Here is a 24,458-nt window from a genome sequence, read left to right as displayed (position 1 = left end):
TTATTATTTTTTTTTACAGAAGAATATCTTGAAAATGAATAAATATAAATCTAAACTACTGAAAGTGTACTGAATATGGAATAAAGAATAAACCAACTTTATTAGATCAGTTACACTGATATAGATGTGATATTTTCAGACTGATGCTATTATTATTCTGTTCTTTGCTCTGTAGTGTAAATCGGTGTCAGTCGATGTGTATAAAGCTCTGGTGATTGTGTCTCCCCTGAGCAGAGCTGCCGGTGACTGAGAGGATCTGCTGTGTGACATGAAATTTTCTGCGATGTTCTGTGTCTGTTTACTGCTGATACTCTTCATTCCTATCACATCCTATGTAGTTGCATTGTCCTGGACATCAACACAGCGTTGTAGACTTAATCTGATAAAGCCAATGTTTGAGTATGAATATTACAAGGAGGGAGATGTTATTATCGGAGGATTGGTCTCTGCTCATGTGAACAGCAAATTTGATACAACTTTAAATGAGAGAAAGTTTGGTTGGCCTAATTCACCTGTAAGCTTTTCCTTTTGTGAATTGTAAGTCTCTTTTTATCATCTTTTCTCTCTCTGTATGACTCAACAAAGAGAAATATAATTCTTTATTTTCACTGTAATATTTTTTGAAAATGTACAAATGTTTCTACTGTTGTGCTATATATTTTCTCATTGTTAAATGACAGTCTGTGTTTCACCAATATACAATGAATACATGGGGCTTCCATAACATTGGTCTTCAGGCCATGCTGGGATTTCAGATAAATAGTCATGTCAGTACCTGCAAACTGAAAATCCATCTGGTTGTGTTTCTGCCAGGAGAGAGGGAGGGAGGTGTGCTGTCATTTCATAGTTGTGTGTGTGATCTTCTACTATTCATGGCTCTTCACAATGATTACTTTTCACAGCATAGCAATAGGTCAGCCTGGTGTAAAATTATGGGTACTGTATATGTAGACAATATGACATTCAACAAATATTAAATGCAGGTGAATATTCACTTCAGCTAAATGTGTTTTACAGTGCCTTGAAAAAATATTCATACCCCTTGAAATTTTCCACATTTTGTCATGTTACAACCAAAAACGTAAATGTATTTTACAGGCATACCCTACTTTTAAGTACACAATGGGGTTTATTTACTAAAGCTGGAAAGTGCAAAATCAGGCTCACTTCTGCATAGAAACCAATGAGCTTCTAATCCCAGCTTGTTCAATTAAGCTTTGGTAATAAAACCTGGAAGCTCATTGGTTTCTATGTAGCGCCCGCATATGAAAACGGTGTTCAAACCACACATGTGAGGTATTGCCGAGATTGGTAGAGTGAGAGCAATAATTCTAGCCCTAGACCTCCTCTGTAACTCAAAACATGCAACCTGTAGAATTTTACATTTAAATTTTAAACATCGCCTATGGAGATTTTTAAGGGTAAAAGTTTGTCGCCATTCCACGAGTGGGTGCAATTTTGAAGAATGACATGTTGGGTATCAATTTACTTGACGTAACATTCTCTTTCACAATATTAAATTTTTTTTATTTTTTCCCAAAAAAGTGCACTTGTATGACCACTGCACAAATACAGTGTGACAGAAAGTATTGCAATGATTGAAATAATTTTCTAGCAAAAAAACTGTTTTTAACTTGTAAACAACAAATCTCAGAATAAGGCTCGGTCCTTAAGTGGTTAATGAGCAGGCCATTTTTTTGTGATATGGCACTGCTTCACTTTAACTGACGCTGTACCCAGACGAAATTGATGTCCCTTTTTTTTTGAAAAAAAAAAAAAAACAACAATTTGTTTTACTTTCTGCTATAATACATATCCAAAAAATATATATAAAGAACAAATTTATTCATCAGTTTAGGCCAATATATATTCTTTTACATATTTTTGGTAAAAAAAATTGCGTATGTTGATTGGCTTTAGCAAATGTTATCATGTCTACAAACTACGGGGTCGATTTTGGGACTTTTTTATTGTTTTTACTAGGGATCAGCCCGATGTTCGAGTCGAACATAAATCACGGGATGTTTGCTTGTTCACCGAACAGCGAACATTATGCGGTGCTCGCAGCAAATTCAAAAGCCGCAGAACACTGCTAAAGTCTACGGGACATTAACATGAAAAACCAAAAGTGCTCATTCTAAAGGCTAATATGCAATTTATTGCCATAAAAAGTGTTTGGGGACCCGGGTCCTGCCCCAGGGGACATGTATCAATGCAAAAAAAGTTTTAAAAACTGCAGTTTTTTCAGGAGCAGTGATTTTAATAATACTTAAAGTGAAACAATAAAAATTAAATATTCCTTTAACCAGTTGAGATCCGTGCTATAGCCAAATGACAGCTACAGCGCGGACCTCCTTTGCCGGGACTACGTCTATTGACGTCGTCCCGTGCACAAGCGGCCTCATAGACTCGCGCTCTGTGATCGGCGAGTCTATGAGACTCGCCTGATCACGGATCCGAGCAAGGGGTCGATCCCGACCACTTACCACGTGATCAGCTGGCAGCCAATGACAGCTGATCATGTGATACAATGGAGCCGGTAATCGGCTATTATTCCTCCTCGCGCTCACAGCGCGAGGAAAAAAAAAAAGAGCCGATCACTGGCGGCCGTGATTGGGACATCAGTCCCGATCACGGCCAGCCCTGCCAGTGCCCACCTGCCCCCTGCCAGTGCCACCCATCAATAAATAAGTGCCCCCCATCAGTGCCACCCAGCAGTGCCCACAGTGCCACCCAGCAGTGCCCACAGTGCCACCCATCAATGCCCGCAATCTGCCTCAACAACGGTGCTGCACTCCAGTGCCACATATCCATGCCCATCAGTGTCATCTACCAGTGCCCATCAGTGCCCATCAGTGCCGCCCATCAGTGCCCAGCAGTGCCACCTATCAGAGCCACCTATCAGTGCCACCTATCAGTGCCCATCAGTCCCATCTATCAGTGGTACCTATCAGTGCCCCTTAGTGCCACCCATCTGTGCCACCCATTCGTGCCACCCATCCGTGCCATCTTATCTGTGCCCATCTGTGCCCATCAGTGCCGCCTTATCTGTGCCCATCAGTACTACCTTATCTGTGCCTATCGGTGCCACCTTAACTATGCCTATTGGTGCCACCTTAACTATGCCTATCAGTGCCCACCAGTGCAGCCTATCAGTGCCGCCTCATCAGCGCACTTCAATGAAGGAGAAAAATGACCTGTTTGCAAAATTTTATAACAAACTATTAAACATGATTTTTTTATTTTTTTTATTTTGCATCTTTTTTTGTTTGTTTAGCAAAAAATAAAACTCCGAGCTGTAATTAAATACCACCAAAAGAAAACTCTATTTGTGGGAAAAAAATGATAAAAATGTCATTTGGGTACAGTGTTGTATGCCCGCGCAATTGTCATTCAAAGTGCTTCAGCGCTGAAAGCTGAAAATTGCTCTGGGCAGGAGGGGGGTTTAAGTGCCCAGTAAGCAAGTGGTTAAATATCGTGCCTGGGGGGTGTCTATAGTATACCTGTAAAGTGGCGCATTTTTCCCGTGTTTAGAACAGTACAGCAGCAAAATGACATTTCTAAAGGAAAAAAAACCTCTTGTTTACACAGAGATCTAAACGCATCCCCTCCCCTTTTAGGTGGGCTGACCTACAACAAGGACATTTGGATACACCGCAGCTGTCCTTGTTGTAGGCATATTATTAAAGGGGAGGTTGTGCGTTCTCATTCTAATGTGGAAGAACATTCTATAATTGCAATATCAAACATGTTGTGTAGATCATCACATGCAGACTCTGCAATGTACAGTACATTGAACGCACGATCAGACGTCTCAGGGATAGATTCATTGAGCATTTATCCAGTATTGAGAAAAATCATTCCACCAAAGTTGCTCACCACTTTAATCAATAACACAATGGTGACACCTCAGCAATCGGAGTACAGATCCTTGAGAAAGTCAGCCTGTCTAAATGGGGAGGGGAAGCATTTAGATCTCTGTGTAAACAAGAGGTTTTTTGGATCTTTCATTTCAAAACTCATATACCATACCGCTTAAATTTCACATGAGATATCACACATTTTTATGACTAAATTAGATAGTTTTTATGTTCTCATTAATGAACTAGTGATTTATCGGTTTTGGTATTTTTTGCCATTTTGAGTTTTTGTACGTTATGCTGGACAGGATTGGTTTCCAGGATTTACCATCATGTCATTCTTTGCTATCTTTAAGTATTCATATATTATTGGATTCCGCAAGGTTGTCATAATATTTTATGGTTTTAGATTGCCCTCATTTTTCTTATGATGTTTATTGCTTTAATGTAGCATTTGTGAATATTGGATTTCCATTGCTGCATTTTTATTTAGCACACCGCTTTTTACATCTCTGCTTCTTGCAATTGTTTTTGTATTGTTATTTGGTCTCATACTTTCCAAACACGTATATATTCCGTGTGTACTTTTATATATATTCAGATAAATGTTTATAGGAGTTCAAAAGAGGACTTTTTCTGTTGTTGGATTTGCTATCTGATTGTATACACACATATTAAATAAAAAAAAATTATATATATATATATTAATATATGGTTTTTATTTTGTTATGTAGTTATTTTTTTTCCGATCACTCTTCTACAATCTATATGTATATGTCCTCACTTTTATATTCAGTGATTGCTTCTTGTGTTCTCTGTTCCGGGTTAACTAACCAATCAACGCATATTGTTTATATTCATTTTGTTTTGGTTTTATTCCTGATTTTTTCTAAGTCCTTTTTGAAGGTCTATATCAAGTATCTATATTTATATATGTTTATGTATACTTCTGCTCATGCTGTACTCTTTGTTCTATCTTCATTATGTTTGTTTTTTCAAGTCTAGTTTTTACACACTTTGTGATTCAATGATTCAATGATTTTATTTGGTGTGTTTAACCACTTACAGACCGGACCATTTTGCTGGTCAAAGACCAGACCACTTTTTGCGATTCGGCACTGCATCGCTTTAACTGACAATTGCGCGGTCGTGCGACGTGGCTCCCAAACAAAATTGACGTCCTTTTTTCCCACAAATAGAGCTTTCTTTTGGTGGTATTTGATCACCCCTGCGGTTTTTATTTTTTGCGCTATAAACAAAAATAGAGCGACAATTTTGAAAAAAACGCATTATTTTTTACTTTTTGTTATAATAAATATTCCCCAAAAATATATAAAAAAACTTTTTTTTCCCTCAGTTTAGGCCGATACGTATTCTTCTACATATTTTTGGTAAAAAAAATCGCAATAAGCGATTATTGATTGGTTTGCGCAAAAGTTATAGCGTTTACAAAATAGGGATAGTTTTAAAGCATTTTTATTAATAATTTTTTATTATTTTTTTTTTACTAGTAATGTCGGCGATCAGCGATTTTTATTGTGACTGCGACATTGTGGGGGACCCATCGGACATTTTTGACACATTTTTGGGACCATTGTCATTTATACAGTAATCACTGCTATATAAATGCAGTGATTCCTGTGTAAATGACACTGGCAGTGAAGGGGTTAACCAGTGGGTGGCAGTGTAGGGGTTAAGTGTTCCTAGGGGTGTGTTACTAACTGTGGGGGGGTTGGGCTTTCATTTAGTGAACACTGATCTCTGCTCCAATCACATGGAGCAGAGATCAGCGTCACTAGTTGCTAGGCAGAATGGAGAAATGTTGTTTACAATGGCATTTCTTCATTCGGCCGCTCCGTGAGACGATCGCGGGTATGCCCGCAGCGATCGAGTCCGCGGGTCCCGCGACCGGACTCACAGAGGTCCTGACCAGTGCGGGAGCGCGCCGCTGCCGGCGCGCTCCCGATGGCAGGGCGGCAAATTTAAAGGGACGTATATGTACGCCCATTTGACTGCCCGTGCCATTCTGTCGAACGTACATCGTTGTGTGCTGGTCAGCAAGTGGTTAATTGCTATACAAGTTGGTCAGCCAATCAAACTGGGCTTTTTTTTTTTGTTGCTTCACTTTTGGGTGGAGCATTTAAATAGCTCAGGTTTGGGGCAAATATTGTAGCTGCTGACTTTTAATATAAGCACACTTAGGCTGCTTTCACACTGGGGCGGTATTCAGGCGTTACAGCGCTAAAAATAGCGCCTGTGTAACGCCTGAAAAAAACCGGCCCCTTTAACTCCAGTGTGAAAGCCGGAGGGCTTTCACACTGGAGCGATGCGCTGGCAGGACGGTGAAAAAAGTCCTGCTAGCCGCATCTTTGCAGCGGTGAAGGAGCGGTGTATTCACCGCTCCTATACCGCTCGTACCCATTGAAATCAATGGGACACCGCGGCAATACCGCCGGCAAAGCGCCGCTGCAGAGGCGCTTTGCGGGCGGGTTTAACCCCTTTTCGGCTGCTAGCGGGGGTTAAAACCACCCCGCTAGCGCCCGCACACCGCCGCTAAAATGACGGTAAAGCGCCGCTAAAAATAGCGGCGCTTTACCGCCGACGCTGCTCCCGCCCCAGTGTGAAAGCAGCCTTACCTGTCCAGGGATCCCGCCATGTCCGCACCCCAAGCCGATTCGTCCATTGGCTGTGGGTGCAGGTACCAGCATTGCAAGTAAGGAAAACTGGCAGTAAGGCCTTTAGACTTCACAGCCGGTTTCCTACTAGACATGTGCATTCGTTTTCATCCGAATGCATTTTCGTCCGAATTTCAGGTATTTTCGTTATCGTTTTGACAAACGACATAACGAAAGTGCAGAATCCGAAAAACGAAAGATCCGACATAAATAAAGTCTTTATTTTCATTTTCGTTGTGACAACAGTTCAATACAGAATAGGAGATTTGACGTGACTCTGACAATAGCAATCTGTGTCTATTGAACTTGTATCATTAACAGTCCATTCACACAGGGGCAACATGACTTCCAGCGTGACTTTGGGAGGCAACTTGGACACGACTTGAGTGTAAATCACAGCGCAACTTGGGGTGACTTACAACATGACTTTAACTCGCCCCCAGGCCAGGCCAAATAATAAAAACGGCATGGGTTCCCCTTCAAGAGCATACCAGGCCCTTCAGGTCTGGTATGGATATTAAGGGGAACCCCGTGCCAAAAAAAAAATGGCATGGGGTCCCCCTCAAAATCCATACCAGACCCTTATCTGCGCACGCAACCTGGCAGGCTGCAGAAAAAGAGGGGGGATGAGAGAGCGCCCCCCCCTCCTGAACCGTACCAGGCCACATGCCCTCAACATTAGGAGGATGCCCCCCAAATCACCATGTCCCCATGTTGATGAGCACAAGGGCCTCATCCCCACAACCCTGGCCGGTGGGTGTGGGGGTCTGCGGGTGGGGGCTTATCGGAATCTGGAAGCCCCCTTTAACAAGGGGACCCCCAGATCCCAGCCTCCCCCCTGTGTGAAATGGTAAGGGGGTATCATACCCCTACCATTTCAACAAAAAAGTGACAAAAGTGTTAAAAATGACAAGAGACAGTTTTTTGACAATTCCTTTATTAAAGTCTTCTTTCATCTTCTTCCTTTCTTCATCCTTCGGTTTCTTCCTCCATCTTCTTCTTCCTCCATCTTCTTCTTCCTTCGATCTGCTTCTTCTTACTCCAGTGTTCTCGTCCGGCATCTTCCTCCACGGCGTCTTTTCTTTGTTCTTGGGCCACTACGCGCAATGGGAGGCTCCCGCTGTGTGATGCTTCTCTTCTACTGACAGTTTTAATATAACGGAGGGCGGGGCCAACCGGTGACCCCGCCCCCTCCGATGCATGGAACCGTGCATCAGAGGGGGCGGAGTAACCTGGTGACCCCGCCCTCCGTTATATAAGACCTGTCAGAAGAAGAGAAGCGTCACACAGTGGGAGCCTCCCATTGCGCGGAGTGACCCGAAAACGAAGAAGAGACGCCGTGGAGGAAGATGCCGGACGAGAACACCGGAGCAAGTAGAAGCAGATCGGAGGAAGAAGAGGATCGGAGGAAGAAGAAGATGGAGGAAGAAACCGAAGGATGAAGAAAGGAAGAAGACCAGAAGATGAAAGAAGACTTTAATAAAGGAATTGTCAAAAACTATCATTTTTAACACTTTTGTCACTTTTTTGGTGAAATGGTAGAGGTACTTTTGTACCCCCTTACCATTTCAAACAGGGGGGGAAGCCGGGATCTGGGGGTCCCCTTGTTAAAGGAGGCTTCCAGATTCTGATAAGCCCCCTGCCTGCAGAACCCCACAACCACCGGCCAGGGTTGTGGGGATGAGGCCCTTGTCCTCATCAACATGGGGACAAGGTGCTTCGGGGGGACCCGAAAGCACCCTCCCAATGTTGAGAGCATGTGGCCTGGTACGGTTCAGCAGTAGTCAGAAATTGTGGAGATCGCTGATTTTATCAAGAAGTGGGAGAGGGTACCTGTAAAAACCAGGTACCCCCCCCTCTCCCCCCCTCAAAAAAGTACCAAATGTGGCAATGGAGCTTCCCCTTTTGGGTGGAGCTCGGCTTTTAGAGCATCAGATATGGATAGATGTGGATAATCAGAGGATTTATTAAAGGCCAATAGACTGTTCACTCTGCAAATGCAGTTTCTTCAGAGCTTAGTAAATGAGGGGAAGCTCTGCTGACTTCTATCGTCCAAACGTGTGAGTACATTTTTTTTATTTTTTTATTTTATTTCCATTGCAGATGATTCGGTGTTCTTTGCAAATTAAGCTTCACCTCATTTAATAAGATCTGGAGCAACTGTTTGCCTTTTGTAAATCAACCATTATATGTGAAGGGAATGTGATAGGGCTGTTGCACATTACAAATGATGATGATGATAATACCGATAACAATGTGTAATAAAACAGTATGTGCTGAATGAGTAGTCCAATAATATGAAAATGGTGATATAAAAAAAAAATGGTGAAAAAATATACATTAAAAAAATCAAAAAATGTGATGTACATAGGTAAGGATCTGGAGTATATGATGTACATAGGTAAGGATCAGGAGTATATGATGTACATAGTGTAAGGATCAGGAGTATGTGATGTACATAGTGTAAGGATCAGGAGTATGTGATGTACAGTACATAGTGTAATGATCAGGAGTATGTGATGTACATAGTGTAAGGATCAGGAGTACATGATGTGCATAGTGTAATGATCAGGAGTATGTGATGTACGGTTCGGTTCGCACCAGAACTTTCGAACGGACCCCGCGTTCGAAACGAACGTTAGAACCCCATTGAAGTCTATGGGACTCGAACGTTCGAAATGGAAAGTGCTAATTTTAACGGCTAATATGCAAGATACTATCCTAAAAAGGGTTTGGGGACCTGACTCCTGCCTCAGGGGACATGAGTCAATGCAAAAAAAGGTTTTAAAAACGGCCGTTTTGGCGGGAGCACTGATTTTAATGACGATTAAAGTGAAAAAAAAAGTGAAATATTCCTTTAAATATGGTGCCTGGGGGGTGTCTGTAGTATGCCTGTGAAGTGCCACGTGTTTCCCGTGTTTAGAACAGTCCCTGCACAAAATGACATTAAACGGAAATAACACCATTTAAAACTGCTTGCGGTTTTAATCTTATATCTGGTTCCTGCAATATGGTTGAAAATCATTCAGAAAAATGGCATGGGTAGCCCTCCCTGCCCATTACCAGCCTATTTGGGTCTTGTACGCATATTAACCCTTTCATGACTAAGCCTGTTTTTGGAATTTGGTGTTTACAAGTTAAAATCCATATTTTCTACTAGAAAATTACTTGGAACCCCCAAACATTATATATATTTTTTTAACAGAGACTCTAGAGAATAAAACGGCGATTGTTGCAATATTTTATGTCACACGGTATTTGCGCAGCGGTGTTTTAAATGCAACTTTTTGGGAAAAGGTACACTTTCATTAATTAAAAAAAAAAAAAACAGTAAAATTATCCCATTTTTTTTGCATGATGTGAAAGATAATGTTACGCCGAGTAAATAGATACCAAACGTGTCACACTTTATAATTGCACGCACTTGTGGATTGACGACAAAGTACGGTACCTAAAAATCTCAATAGGCGACGCTTTAAACATTTTTTACGGTTACCAGGTTAGCGTTACAGAGGAGGTCTAGTGCTAGAATTATTGCTCTCGCTCTGACGATCGCGGCGATACCTCACATGTGTGATTTGAACACCGTTTACATACGCGGGCGCGACTTCCGTATGCGTTTTCTTTGCTTTGCGAGCTCGCGGGGACGGTGGGCGCTTTAAAATTTTTTTTTTTTTTTTTTTTTTTATTTATTTTAAAATTACTAAATTGTTTAAAAAAAAATAAATAATTTTGATCACTTTTATTGCTGTCACAAGGAATGTAAACATCCCTTGTGACAGTAATAGGTGGTGACAGGTACTCTTTATGGAGGGATCGGGGGTCTAAAAGACCCCCCACCCCTCCTTTACACTTCAGTGTATTCAGATCGCCGAAAACGGCGATTCTGAATACCGGATATTTTTTTTAAACCGGCGCCATTGGCAGCCGAGTAAACGGGAAGTGACGTCATGACGTCGCTTCCGTGTTTACTATGAGGAGACTGGAACGAAGCCGATTACGGCTTCGTTCCAGTTCCTCCCCAGCAGCCGGAGCCATCGGACACGCAATCGGTGCTCCCGATCGAGCGGGAGCACCGGTAACAGCGGCGGGAGGCGGCGGGAGGGGGGGACGTCCCCTCCCGCTCCTCCGGCATAACAACCGAGCGGCTTTTAGCCGCATCGGTTGTTATGGCTGGATAGCCAATCACCCGCTGTAAAAGACGGTACCGGGATGATGCCTGCAGGTGCGGGCATCATCCCGGTATACCCCCCGGAAGCCGAGTACGCATATCTGCGTACGCTCGGCGGGAAGGGGTTAAGGGGAACCCCGTACCCATATTAAAAAAAGGAAATGCGTGTGGCCCCCAGGCCCTATATACTCAGAACAGCAGTATACAGGCGGTGCAAACAAGACAGGGACTGTGTAGGTTTGTTGTGTTAAGTTGAATCTGTTTGTAATTTTGAACTGGTACATTTTTAAAGTGTAGCTCCAGTCAAAAAATACTATTTTTAAGCTTTTTGGAAAACATAGGGAAGGGTTATCACCCCTGTATAATTTGTTGTGTCGTCCATCTTTTTTCATCTCACTTGCTGCTGTCTGATGTTTGTAAGTTGGATGTTAGTAAGTAGGGGCCTGCCCTATATGCTCTGCAGAAATGGCGGAACAAGGTGTTGGTTTTGCCACAACATTGTAAGCCCTGAAAGTGACTCTTGGTGGGCGCTGGAGCGCCCTGCTGTGAACGATTATATCAAGAATTGTAATTACATGCCATTGTTGAACAGTGGTAGAAAAATTGACCTTTGGTGGTTGTGGTGCTGGTGCCACAACACTATAAGTCCTCACCGTTACTCTCGGTGGGCACAGGAAGGGGCCCTCCTGTGAAATATTATATCAAGAATTGTAATTACATGTCCCTGTTAAACAGGGGCAGAAAAATTGGGCCTTAGGCACTGGTGCCATCACACTGCAACCTCTGCCATATACTCTAGTTTTATTGCAGGAATTAGCCCTGCTGCAAAGCATTGCATCAAAAATTGTACTTAAACGCCCCTGTTAAACAGGGGCAGAAAAATTGGGCCTTAGGCACTGGTGCTGGTGCCATCACACTGCAACCTCTGCCATATACTCTAGTTTTATTGCAGGAATTAGCCCTGCTGCAAAGCATTGCATCAAAAATTGTACTTAAACGCCCCTGTTAAACAGGGGCAGAAAAATTGGGCCTTAGGCACTGGTGCTGGTGCCACCACACTCCAACCTCTGCCATATACTCTAGTTTTATTGCAGGAATTAGCCCTGCTGCAAAGCATTGCATCAAAAATTGTAATTAAACGCCCCTGTTAAACAGGGGCAGAAAAATTGGGCTGCTGGCATCACCCAGAACCAAAAATGTTCTTCCAACATATCAGCGGAGGAGAAAGAGGATAGACAATCAACATAACAGGACAGTCACTCAGCATCAGCATAGGCAGTCTTGAAGGGATGTGGTATTTCAAAAAAAAATTATTCGGTTACATCAGCTTCAGGTGCTTGGTAGCTGTGGGTGATCCAAGACTTAGACGCTGGCGATGGGTGCTGGAACCAATCATACCTTGGGGCTGCGGACTAAAAAATTGTCTGAAAGCATCAGTCAGACGGCCACCTTCTCCACCGCTCCTTCTGACTGATGCCTCAGCAACACGTTGTCCAGGACCAGGAGTTTGTGACCTCCCAGTCTCTGGGAATGCGTTGCACAGAGCTTTCTGCAAGGCCTCCCGGAGATGTCTCATCCTCTGCTCCCTCTGCGATGGCAAGATAAGGTCGGCAACCTTACCCTTGTACCGTGGATCAAGGAGAGTGGCCAGCCAGTAATGGTCCCTCTCCTTGATCTGAAGAATACGAGGATCCTTCCGCAGGCTTTGCAGGATCAGGGAGGCCATGCAGCGTAGGTTAGCTGAGGCATTCGGTCCGGAGTCCTCTGGGTCACTAAGGACAACATGATCCGCAGCTACCTCCTCCCAGCCACGTACAAGTCCACGTGTTTCTTGGGACTGTAAATCATCCCTATAAGACTGCTGATGCTGATGCTGAGTGCCAGCCTCCACCTCCATGCTGACACAATCATCCTCCTCCTCCTCTTCCTCCTCCTCACCCTGTTCCTGTGTGATGGGTGGCACAGCAGGAACACTGTCTGGATAAAGGGGGCCTTGAGAGGCAAGGAAGTCCTCCTCTTCCTGCCTCTGTTCTGCCTCAAGTGCCCTGTCCATTATTCCATGCAGCGTATGCTCCAAGAGGTGGACAAGAGGTACAGTGTCACTGATGCATGCACTGTCACTGCTCACCATCCTTGTGGCCTCCTCAAACGGTGACAGGACAGTGCATGCATCCCTGATCATGCTGCACTGGCGTGGTGAGAAAAAACCGAGCTCCCCTGACCCTGTCCTGGTGCCGTAGTCGCACAGGTACTCATTGATGGCCCTCTGCTGCGTGTGCAGCCGCTGCAGCATGGCCAATGTTGAGTTCCATCTGGTGGGCATGTCACATATAAGGCGGTTCTTGGGCAGGTTCAACTCCTTTTGGAGCTCAGCCAGCCGAGCACAGGCATTAAATGATCGGCGGAAATGCACACAGACTTTCCTGGCCTGCTTCAGGACATCATGTAAGCCGGGGTACCTGCCCAAGAACCGCTGCACCACCAGGTTAAGGACGTGAGCTACACAGGGCACATGGGTCAGTTGTCCCTGTCGGAGGGCGGAGAGGAGGTTGGTGCCATTGTCGCAAACCACCATTCCTGGCTTAAGCTGGCGTGGCGTCAACCACCTCTCGGCCTGCCCCTGCAGAGCTGACAAAACTTCCGCCCCAGTGTGGCTCCTGTCCCCCAAACAAACCAGCACAAGCACAGCATGGCATCGTTTTGCCTGCGTACTTGCGTAGCCCCTGGAACGCCTACGGAGCACCGCTGGTTCTGAGGACAGAGCACTGGAAGAGGCCATGGAGGAAGAAGAAGAGGAGGGGGTGGAGGAGAGAGGTGTGTCACAACCAATAGTAGCATTTTGGAGGCGTAGTGGCGGAACAACCTCCAACACTACTGCACCTTGTCCTGCATCCTTCCCAGCAGCCAGAAGAGTGACCCAATGGGCCGTGAAAGACAGGTAACGTCCCTGTCCATGCCTGCTGGACCATGAGTCAGCGGTAATATGCACCTTACCGCTGACCGCCCTGTCCAGCGAGGCAAGGACATTGCCTTCCACATGCCGGTAGAGAGCCGGAATCGCCTTCCATGAGAAAAAGTGGCGTTTGGGGACCTGCCACTGAGGAACCGCACATTGTACAAACTCACGGAAGGGGGCCGAGTCTACTAACTGAAAAGGCAGCAGTTGAAGTGCTAGCAATTTAGCCAAGCTAGCATTCAACCGCTGGGCATGTGGATGGCTGGGAGTAAACTTCTTCCACCGGTCCAGCAGCTGGGGCAGGGACATTTGCCTGCTATAATCGGATGTGGATGTACCACTAGCAGAGTTCCCGGAAGCACTTGGCTGTGACACACCTAATTCTACACCTTCATTCCTCTCAGAGCAGGTTTCAGAGAGGACTGAAGGTCTAGTGGGGTTGGAGATGCCAGCTGATGAGGAGCAAGGAGAGGTCCGCTTTGTTCTTTGGTGTGGGTCTTTGAGGTACGCTTGCCAACGAGCTGCATGGCAGGTCAACATATGTCTGGTCAAGCATGTGGTGCCCAAGCGGCTGATGTTTTGGCCACGTGAGATACGCTTGAGACATATGTTGCAAATAGCAGCGGTGCGATCTGATGCACTCGTCTCAAAAAAGGCCCACACCAAAGAACTTTTAGAATAACGCGCAGAGGAAGCACTCTGCGCAGGCGGAGCTCTGCGGTGTGATTCAGTTGGTGTGCTGCCCCTAAGCTGACCCCCAGAGGGCATCCTGCCTCTTTGGACATGTGCCTCCTCCTCCTCCTCCCTCCTTCCAGGCACCCACGTGGAGTCAGTGCCCTCATCATCCCCTCCCTCTTCATCGCTGTAGCAAACCTGGCAGTATGCTGCAGCTTGTGGAACATGACTGCCAGATTGCTGTCCTTCTTGAGCATCCCCTCTCTCTGCGCTCACGCTACTGCCTTCCTCTAGCTGAGTGTCATCATCAGAGCCCACCAAACACTGGGCATCCTCCTGGAGCATGTACCCAACACTGTGCTCAAAGAGTTCAGGAGACTCCTCAGGAGGACGTGGTGGGTCTAGGGAAGGAGTCACTGATGATGACATTGAGAGGAGGGAAGACGATGTGTTGGCAGCTGCTTTGCTACTACCCTGAGACTGGGTGAGAGAGGATGAGGAGGATGAAGAGGGCTTGGTCATCCACTCTACCAAGTCATTGGCATGTTGCGGTTCAACATGTCCAGCTGCAGAAAAGAAGGACAAGCATGTCCCATGGCCACGTGCTGATGACAATGCACCGCGTCCACGACCAGCACTGTTGTCTCTAGACACAGAGCCTGCTTGCCCTCTTTTATCGGCTCGCGCCTGTCTGCCTCTCCTTGCTGGCCTTCCAGACATGGTAATGGCCTGAAGGGAGTTGGGTAAAACAGTAGTTGGGTAGTTTATATTGTGCTGGAGGCACACAACACCCACTAACTCCTGCAGATGCCTTTTTTATAGAACAGCAGAGATAAAGGGGTATATACAGATGTATACTGTGCTGTGCTGGAAGCACACACAACTTCCAATAACTCCTGCAGATGACAATTGGGCCCAAATAGAGAACAGCTATGTAGGTGGATTATAGCGGTATGTACTGGGTACAGAGCACGCAGACAGCACGCACTATCTTCTGACACTACTGACTGCAAGCTCTATTATTAAAGATGGACCACTAGCTATATAGGTGAGGTGAATATCACGGTGTATACTGCGGTCAGGGCACGCAGACAATAACCAGAAAACAGCAGAGTTAAAGGGCTATATACAGATGTATACTGTGCTGTGCTGGAAGCACACACAACTTCCAATAACTCCTGCAGATGACAATTGGGCCCAAATAGTGAACAGCTATGTAGGTGGATTATAGCGGTATGTACTGGGTACAGAGCACGCAGACAGCACGCACTATCTCCTGACACTACTGACTGCAAGCGCTATTATTAAAGATGGACCACTAGCTATATAGGTGAGGTGAATATCACGGTGTATACTGCGGTCAGGGCACGCAGACAATAACCAGAAAACAGCAGAGTTAAAGGGGTATATACAGATGTATACTGTGCTGTGCTGTGCTAGAAGCACACACAACTTCCAATAACTCCTGCAGATGGCAATTGGGCTCAAATAGAGAACCGCTATGTAGGTGGATTATAGTGGTATGTACTGGGTACAGAGCACGCAGACAGCACGCACTATCTCCTAACACTACTGACTGCAAGCTCTATTGTTAAAGCTAGATCACTAGCTATATAGGTGAGGTGAATATAGTGGTGTATACTGCGGTCAGGGCACAGACAGTAACCACTACACAAGAGCAAGATAGGAAATCAGCCAAAAACGATTGGTGTGTAACTGTGTTGAAGGTACACAGAACACCCACTGCTTCAGATGCCAACACACTACACGAGGCCGCCTCAAAGGCGGCCTTATATAGTGTGGGGCGTGCACTACACAGCCTGAGCTATGATTGGCCACAGGCAGGACGCCCGTGGCCAATCATGGCTCTCCTCGCTGCTGGCGCTGCGATTGGCCAAGCATGCGGGGTCACAGTGCATGCTTGGCCAATCATGAGCCAGCAATGCACTGCGCCATCGCAGTGCATTGTGGGCCACACAAATTTTGCCGCGAACGGCACAAACGTTCGGAATTCGGCGAACGCCGAACGACCAATGTTCGAGTCGAACGTACGTTCGACTCGAACACGAAGCCCATCCCTAATCAGGAGTATATGCTGTACATAGTGTAATGATCAGGAGTATATGATGGACATAGTGTAATGATCAGGAGTATGTGATGTACATAGTGTAGTGATCAGGAGTATGTGATGTACATAGTGTAAGGATCAGGAGTATATACATATATAGTTACATAGTTAGTCAGGTTGAAAAAAGGCACAAGTCCATCTAGTTCAACCACAAAATAATAATAATAATAATAATAATAATAATAATAATAATATCATACAATCCCATATACCCAATTTTATACTCACAGTTGATCCAGAGGAAGGCAAAAAACCCCAGCAGAGCATGATCCAATTTGCTAAAGCAGGGGAAAAAAATCCTTCCTGATCCCCTGAGAGGCAATCGGACTTTCCCTGGATCAACTTTACCTATAAATGTTAGTACCCAGTTATATTAGGAAATAAGGGGGCGTGGCCTAACTCCGGACAAAGATGGATGCCTAATCCCTGAGCTCCAGCACTCGGGAGAATAATCTATCTCAATCAGGGCTAATTTAAAGTCATCCACGCCAGGGATCAGCGGATCGGAGCTCCCCATCGCCTCAGGCACAGATGGAGCATCAGCAGCAGCCGCCAGTAAGCATCCCAGCGATGTTCCGTACGTCGCACGGAGAAGGCCTCAAAGCTGCGGCCTCGCCTAAGACGCCCATGCCGCCCGGTGGCTCCACGGCCATCGCGGACACCGCGAACGGAGCGAACGGATCACAAAGGCAAGAAACACTCCAGCCCCAACCGTTCGGCCTAGCAGACCTTCAGGCCAACCTTCAAGCTATGTCTATGGACATAAAAGCCTCCTTTTCCGCTGCCATCAATGAAATAAGAGCAGACATACAAGGCATAGCAGCAAGAACTGGAGCAATGGAGCAAGCCTCAGCTCATCAGGCAGAAGCAATAAAGCAGGTACAAAAAAACGCTGACATACATCTAAATCACATCATAGATATGCATCGCCGCATTGAAGATTTGGACAATAGGGGGAGGAGACACAATATTAGAATCAGAGGAGTCCCAGAAATGACTGATCAAAACCCAGTTGAACAGACTGCTGCCGCACTATTTAATGACATCCTGGACAGACCCCCTGACTCCCCTATTGAATTTCGAAAGGATCCACAGAGCTCTGCAGCCCAGGGGTAGAGATGATGACCCACCTAGAGACATAATCTGTTGCCTGGTCAATTTCCCCCTGAAGGAAGCAATTCTTAAAAAAGCGAGAGAAAAAGGCAGAATCATCTTTAATGGAAATGAAATCAAACTGTACAGCCGCGTACACACGGGCGGACTGTCTGGCCAACTTAGTCCGTTGAAACACATTTCAGCGGACAGTCCGCTCGTGTGTGGGCTTCAGCGGACTTTTTCAGCGTGCAGTCTGGCGGACTAAGTATTTCCGAATTTCCGTAATATTGTCCGTCAGACTTTGGTTTCAGCAAACAATCCGCTCGTGAGTAGGCTAGTTGGACGGACTAAGTATGGCGCATGCTCAGAAAGGATTTACACGGCCGAAGGTTGCATTGCTGTGTATTGGACGTCCTATTTTCTTCCCGTCGTACGTGCTGTACACGTCATCGCGCAAGATTTCGAGGGACTGTTTGTGCATCCGTGTGTGGTCAAGTCCGTTCATTCGAAAGTAGGACGGACTGTCCGTCGGATTGTCTGACGGACTAAGTTGGCCATACAATCCGCCCGTGTGTAAGCGGCTTAAGTCTTGTTGTCGCTTTGACTGTAATTACAATTTAGGGTTAAAGTCACAAAATGCAATTTTCTCTGCATTCTAAGGTTAACAAACTTATTGATCAGAACACAGCCTGCTAGTTATGTCTTTATATATTATAGAATGTTCGTATGTATGTGTTCTCAATACCGTAGATATGTTTATCTCGATAATAGAACTGAGTATAAGATGATCAAGATACATGCATTGTTGATACGGGTTAAAATTGTTTAAAGTTCAGAATTCTTATAGAGTTGTTATTTATGGCGATAAGCCTGAGGGAGATCTCCTCCCCCTCGGAAGGTTGATGGTATATATCCTAGTCGGTAGATTGCAACCAATCTTCTACCCTCCTATATTCCGCTAGGAGAGACACTTAGATCAGCTCACTGACAACACAATCGATATCTCAACTAGGCCACCAATCACTATCATACATCACAGCTACTCGCTTCCACGCTACATACTATCTCATATGGTCAAAAACAGACATAGAGGAAAGTTTAACACCTGATATTATAGGTATAAGTCAAAACACAAACCTAAACTACCGCTATGTCTCATTGTTGGTATACTGTTCTTAGTATATGGTGCACCTGACACAAACCTCTCATAGGTTAGACAAAATGGCTTTCACTAAAGGTTAGTCAACCGTTCCACTAGCTTTTTGTAGACACTTGAAATACTTGATTGTCTCTTTCAAGCCATATGTCTTGGTGCACCCTCACTGTATCTGCCCCGTCATGTTTCTCCATTTGTACACAAAGGGCTAAAATACAATAACTCACCCCTAAAACGTCCTAATGGATAATAGGTCTATTACCAACCCCTACCCTGGCCCAATCTATCAAGAAAACGCCCTAATCTAATTAAGCATTATCTCAATGACTTCTCCCGAGTGCAGGAAGTTATTCCATAAGTAAGAAGAGAAATATACAAGGAAAAAAGAAAGGAAGAAACTAACAAGAGAGAAGAGGAAAAACTTCTTTCTTTTTAGTATACCGCTAATCAATTAGCAACCACAAGCATCCATTGAGCCCTGAGTAGACCCCGTTCTCACACAAAGGGCAACCACCTTTGCTCTTTGAACAAACCGGATCCCTAAAAGGGTAGACTAGCAGGTCTATCTCTCCCCCCGGTCAAACCCCCTTCACACATTCCTCCCCCCCACCCCTTTCCCCCTCTACACCCCTTTTTTTAATTTTATTTTTATTTTAGTTTTTTGTTTCTCTGAAACATACCCATTCACCTAGAAGTATACAACCAAACTCTAAGATGACTAACTGTAAACAGAATTCCACTCCACTAATGATCAAACTTCTCTCAATTAATGCCAAAGGACTTAACATACCTGAAAAAAGGACCAAACTACTCAATGAACTCCATAAACACAAAGCAAATATCATATGTATCCAAGAAACACATTTTAAATCCGAAAAGTTCCCGAAACTACAAGACAAAAGATTCCCATTTGCCTACCACGCCACAAACCCCGAAGGGAAAACAAAAGGGGTCTCAATTTTGATTTCCAGACAGACATCATTCCAACTCCAGGACTCTATGACTGACCCTGGAGGCAGATTTATATTTTTAAAAGGTAAACTTGGCCATCACCCCATCACTATTGCAAATATATATGCTCCAAATTCTAAACAGGTAGTCTTTTTCCGTAAAATCAAAGACCTACTAACGACATTCGCGTCTGGTATTCTCATCCTAGGGGGTGACTTTAACATCCCGCTAAACCCCGCAATAGACACCCCAAATGGAGCGTCGAGCCTACCATACAGAGCATTAAAGCAAATTAAAATTCAGTTACAAAACCTTATGTTACACGACTCCTGGAGAACTCTCAATCCCCAATACAAGGACTTCACATTCTTTTCCAGCGTTCATCAAAAGTATTCAAGAATAGATTACTTCTTTATGACACAATCAGACCTATCCCTCCTGACCAACAGTACCATCGAACCAATGACCATTTCAGACCATCACCCAATCACCATGACTCTAACTTTCCCAGAGAAAAACACTAGCACAAAAACATGGAGACTGAACACTTCCATATTGAAAAGATATTTCAGAGTTTAATGAAACACTAAAAGATTACTTTGCTCGTAATGATAACGGAGAAACCTCAACAATCACACAGTGGGAGGCCCACAAATGTTTTATCAGAGGATAATTTATAAAAAAACTAGCCAAAATAAAGAAAGAAAAACAATCCAAAATAAATTCATTGATAGCACATATCCATAATCTTGAAACAACACATAAAAGAACTATTGCAATCTCAACATTTGAGGAGCTTACGAATGCGAGAAAACTACTCGCAGATGAATTAAATATCAAAACCAAAAGGCAATATATCTTAAGACACAAGATATACTATGAGCAAGGAAACAAGAGTGGGAGACTGCTCGCTAAAGCAGTACAAAACAAAAAAATCTCAGCAACAATCCACCAAATAATGGACAAACAAGGCAAATTACAATCCTCGAATGTGGAGATTGCAAAACAATTCGAATTATATTATCAGTCTCTTTATAATATCCCTTCCAATCCCAAAAGTCCGCTAAATTCAGACCTAAGAGCCAACCTTATCCAAGACTTTCTAAGTAAATATAGTCCACCCCGAATCTCAGACGCCACTGCCCAAAAACTTGAAGAACCGATCTCTGGCACGGAACTAGACAAAGCTATAAAGCTTTGAGCTTTATAGCTTTTAAGCTAGATGAAAATAGGGAAAGCCCCAGGCCCTGATGGATTACCCCTACAATATTACAAGACCTTCATCGAAATATTAAAACCACAATTTCTGAAATCTTTTCAATCACTACACTCCGAGAAACGCCCCCCCAAACAACTACTAGAAGCCCATATAACTGTAATACCCAAGGAAGGCAAGGACATAACCCAGGTCACAAACTATAGGCCGATTTCCTTAATTAACGTTGATGTAAAACTTTATGCGAAAATTTTAGCAAACAGAATACTACCTTTACTAACATCCCTAATAACCCTAGACCAAGTGGGCTTTATTCCCGGCAGAGAGGGAAGAGACAACACGACCAAAGCCTTAAATATCAGTCACTGGTTAACTTCAAAACAAAAACAAGGATTCTTTCTCTCCCTCGATGCGGAGAAGGCATTCGATAGGGTGGCATGGGATTTCATAGACGCAGTATTGAACCATATAGGAATACTACCCCAAATGAGATCTTACATCAATGTACTATATTCCAATCCGACTGCACGAGTTTGTGTAAACAACCACCTATTGAACGCCTTCAACTTACGAAATGGCACCAGACAAGGATGCCCACTCTCCCCACTCCTATTTCTCCTCACTCTAGAACCACTATTAAATAAAATCAGAGCAAATAATGACATCAAGGGAGTAGAAATCCAAAATAACACCTACAAAGTTGCAGCATTCACTGACGATATGCTACTCTTCCTATCGGAACCACACACATCCTTGCCTAACCTCCTCAAAGACCTGGAACATTTCCATCTTCTCTCCAATCTAAAAATCAACCACTCCAAATCAAACGCTCTCAATATCACTTTGCAGCCAAGTTCTGTAGAACTCTGCAAGAAAAATCACCCATTTATCTGGGCTGAAAAGAGCATCACATATTTGGGCATTGAAATTCCCTCAGATTTAAAAAAACTATACCAATTAAACTATATACCCATTCTAAAAGAAACACGAGATGATTTGAGAAGATGGAACGCCCTAAACATCTCGTGGTTTGGCAGGGCCTCGCTGATAAAAATGACAATTTTACCCAGATACCTATACGTTATGCAAACTATCCCCATCAGAGTGCCAATTTCCTTTTTTACAGCCTTCCGTAAAGCGTGCTCCCTGGTTATATGGAGGGCCAAAACCCCCAGAATAAAGTTTGCCAGACTAAACCTCCCTAAACACAAGGGTGGTATAGCTCTCCCTGACCTTAGGAAATACCACCAAGCAACACTCTTAACCCGTATAGTAGACTGGAACATTCATCAAGCTGTTAAGGACTGGGTGACGTTAGAACAATCTCAGTTTACCTCCTCAATCAAGTCACTTCCGTGGATCCACCCTAAACTTCACTCTAATCACATCAAAACGCACCCCCTAGTTGGACCCACATTAGAAATCTTTCACAACACATTCAAATCCAAAATCCCCACCCCTTGGTATAGCCCTCTCACACCTCTGAGAAATAACCCTGACTTCCCACCAGGATTAGATAGAAACTTTCTTTCACACAATTGGCCACATAAAGAAATCCTTGCCAAACATTTCTTCAAAAATGGGAAAATACTCTCTAGAGAAGACCTCCATGACATTATAACACCTTTCCAAATACCCCATTGGAACTATATTCAAATTAGACACTTCCTGACCAACAGACAGACAACGCATCTTTGGACGAAACCCCTAATGACTGTTGAAGACCTTTGTACGAAGAAAACCCCACACAGACATATTATATCAATCATTTATAACTCACTATTTGAAGGGGCACCCGATTTTTCCATCAAAACATGTGAACATTGGGAAAGAGACCTTGATATCTCAATATCCGAAAAAAAATGGGAGAAATTATATATCTACGCACACAAAGGGTCACTAAATGTAGCCACTCAGGAATACAGCTATAAAATCTTGTCCAGATGGTATAGGGCCCCCTCTATTCTACACAAGTTTTCCCCCACATCCTCAGAAAAATGCTGGAGATGCAAACGAGAAGAGGGCTCGATGCTCCATGTGTGGTGATCCTGCCCCTTACTCCAGACCTTCTGGATAGAGGTTCACGAAACAATCAACAAAATCTCCTCAGAACACTTGAACTTTAACGTGGCACAATACCTCCTTCACTTAAATGACATCCCCAGGAAAATTTATGTGAAATCAATGCCAATGTTTATGGTCAATGCTGCACGTCACTGTATCCCCGTCCACTGGCGCTCCGAGGCCATTCCAACGAAAAAGGAATGGTTTCGGAGAATTGACAACATAGAGCAGATTGAAGAACTTATCAGTGTATCTCAGGAAAAAACTACAAAATTCTTTGCAACCTGGCATGAATGGATAGAATATAAAAGCTCTCAGGAATATAAATCAATTGTAAACCATTAGAAAATTACTTCTATAAGAGAAAAACTCAGGTAGAACTGAAATACATTTTGTAATTATAAGTACTTTTCTCACTGTACGGTCCCCCCCCCCCCCCCCCATCTATTAATTAATTAATTAATTAAATTTTTTTTTTTTTTTTCTCTCCTTCTATTCCTCACCCTTTCCCCCTCCCCACCCCTATACCTCCCCCCCCTACTCTGGGTACAGTTAGCCAAACTACCAACTGACCTTCAGTATTATGATGGAATAATATGCTTATTTGTTCATATATATATATTGTACTATCTACATGAATATTTTTCCTATTTTCCTCTGTAACTGTACTCTACTATTATCACATGTATAATATGCGACACTATATGTCTTTATACTAAGATGTATTTTATGTTCTGGTTCACTCAATAAACTTTGTGAAACAAAAAAAAAAAGGAAATAATCCAGGTCTTTCTTAAAGCAATCTACTGAGCTGGCCAGAACCACCTCTGCAGGGAGTCTATTCCACATTTTCACAGCTCTTACTGTGAAGAAACCTTTCCATATTTGGAGATTAAATCTCTTTTCCTCTAGACGTAAAGAGTGCCCCCTTGTCCTCTTTGTTGACTGTAAAGTGAATAACTCGACACCAAGTTCACTATATGGACCCCTTATATATTTGTACATGTTGATCATATCCCCCCTTAATCTCCTCTTATCAAGAGTGAATAAATTCAGTTCCTCTAATCTTTCCTCATAGCTGAGTTCCTCTATGCCTCTTATCAGTTTGGTTGCCCTTCTCTGCACTTTCTCCAGTTCCCCCACATCCTTTTTGAGAACTGGTGCCCAATACTGAATGGCATATTACCGATGAGGTCTTACTAATGATTTGAACAGGGGGGCAAAATGATATCTCTCTCTCTGGAGTCCATACCTCTCTTAATACAGGAAAGGACTTTTCTCGCTTAGCAAACCGCAGCTTGGCATTGCATGTTATTATTGAGCTTATGATCTACCAAAACCCCCAGATCCTTCTCCAATACGGATTCACCAAGTTGTACTCCCCCTAGTATGTATGATGCATGCATATTCTTAGCCCCCAAGTGCATAACTTTACATTTCTCAACATTAAACCTTATCTGCCACAGTCGCCTAATCAGACAGAGCATTGAGGTCGGCTTGTAAATTGGAGA

The 24,458-nt window shown here is 43.9% G+C and overlaps 1 protein-coding gene across 1 annotated transcript in view; it reads left to right on the top strand.

The window, feature by feature from the left end:
- The first annotated feature begins 244 nt into the window (after nucleotides 1-244).
- LOC143941275 (taste receptor type 1 member 3-like) overlaps nucleotides 245-24,458 on the top strand; it is a 189,677-nt gene continuing 165,463 nt past the window's right edge. The window contains exon 1 of the mRNA XM_077463312.1: nucleotides 245-537. Within this exon, the coding sequence (XP_077319438.1) occupies nucleotides 269-537 (269 nt within the window). The 5' untranslated portion in view covers nucleotides 245-268. The remainder of the gene's footprint in view (nucleotides 538-24,458) is intronic.

The sequence above is a fragment of the Lithobates pipiens genome, unplaced genomic scaffold (assembly GCF_037356315.1).
Source record: "Lithobates pipiens isolate NorthernLeopardFrog02 unplaced genomic scaffold, aLitPip1_a1.2 Scaffold_3, whole genome shotgun sequence".
In the NCBI taxonomy this organism is placed as follows: Eukaryota; Metazoa; Chordata; class Amphibia; order Anura; family Ranidae; genus Lithobates; species Lithobates pipiens.
This window is presented reverse-complemented; position numbering and strand designations above follow the sequence as displayed.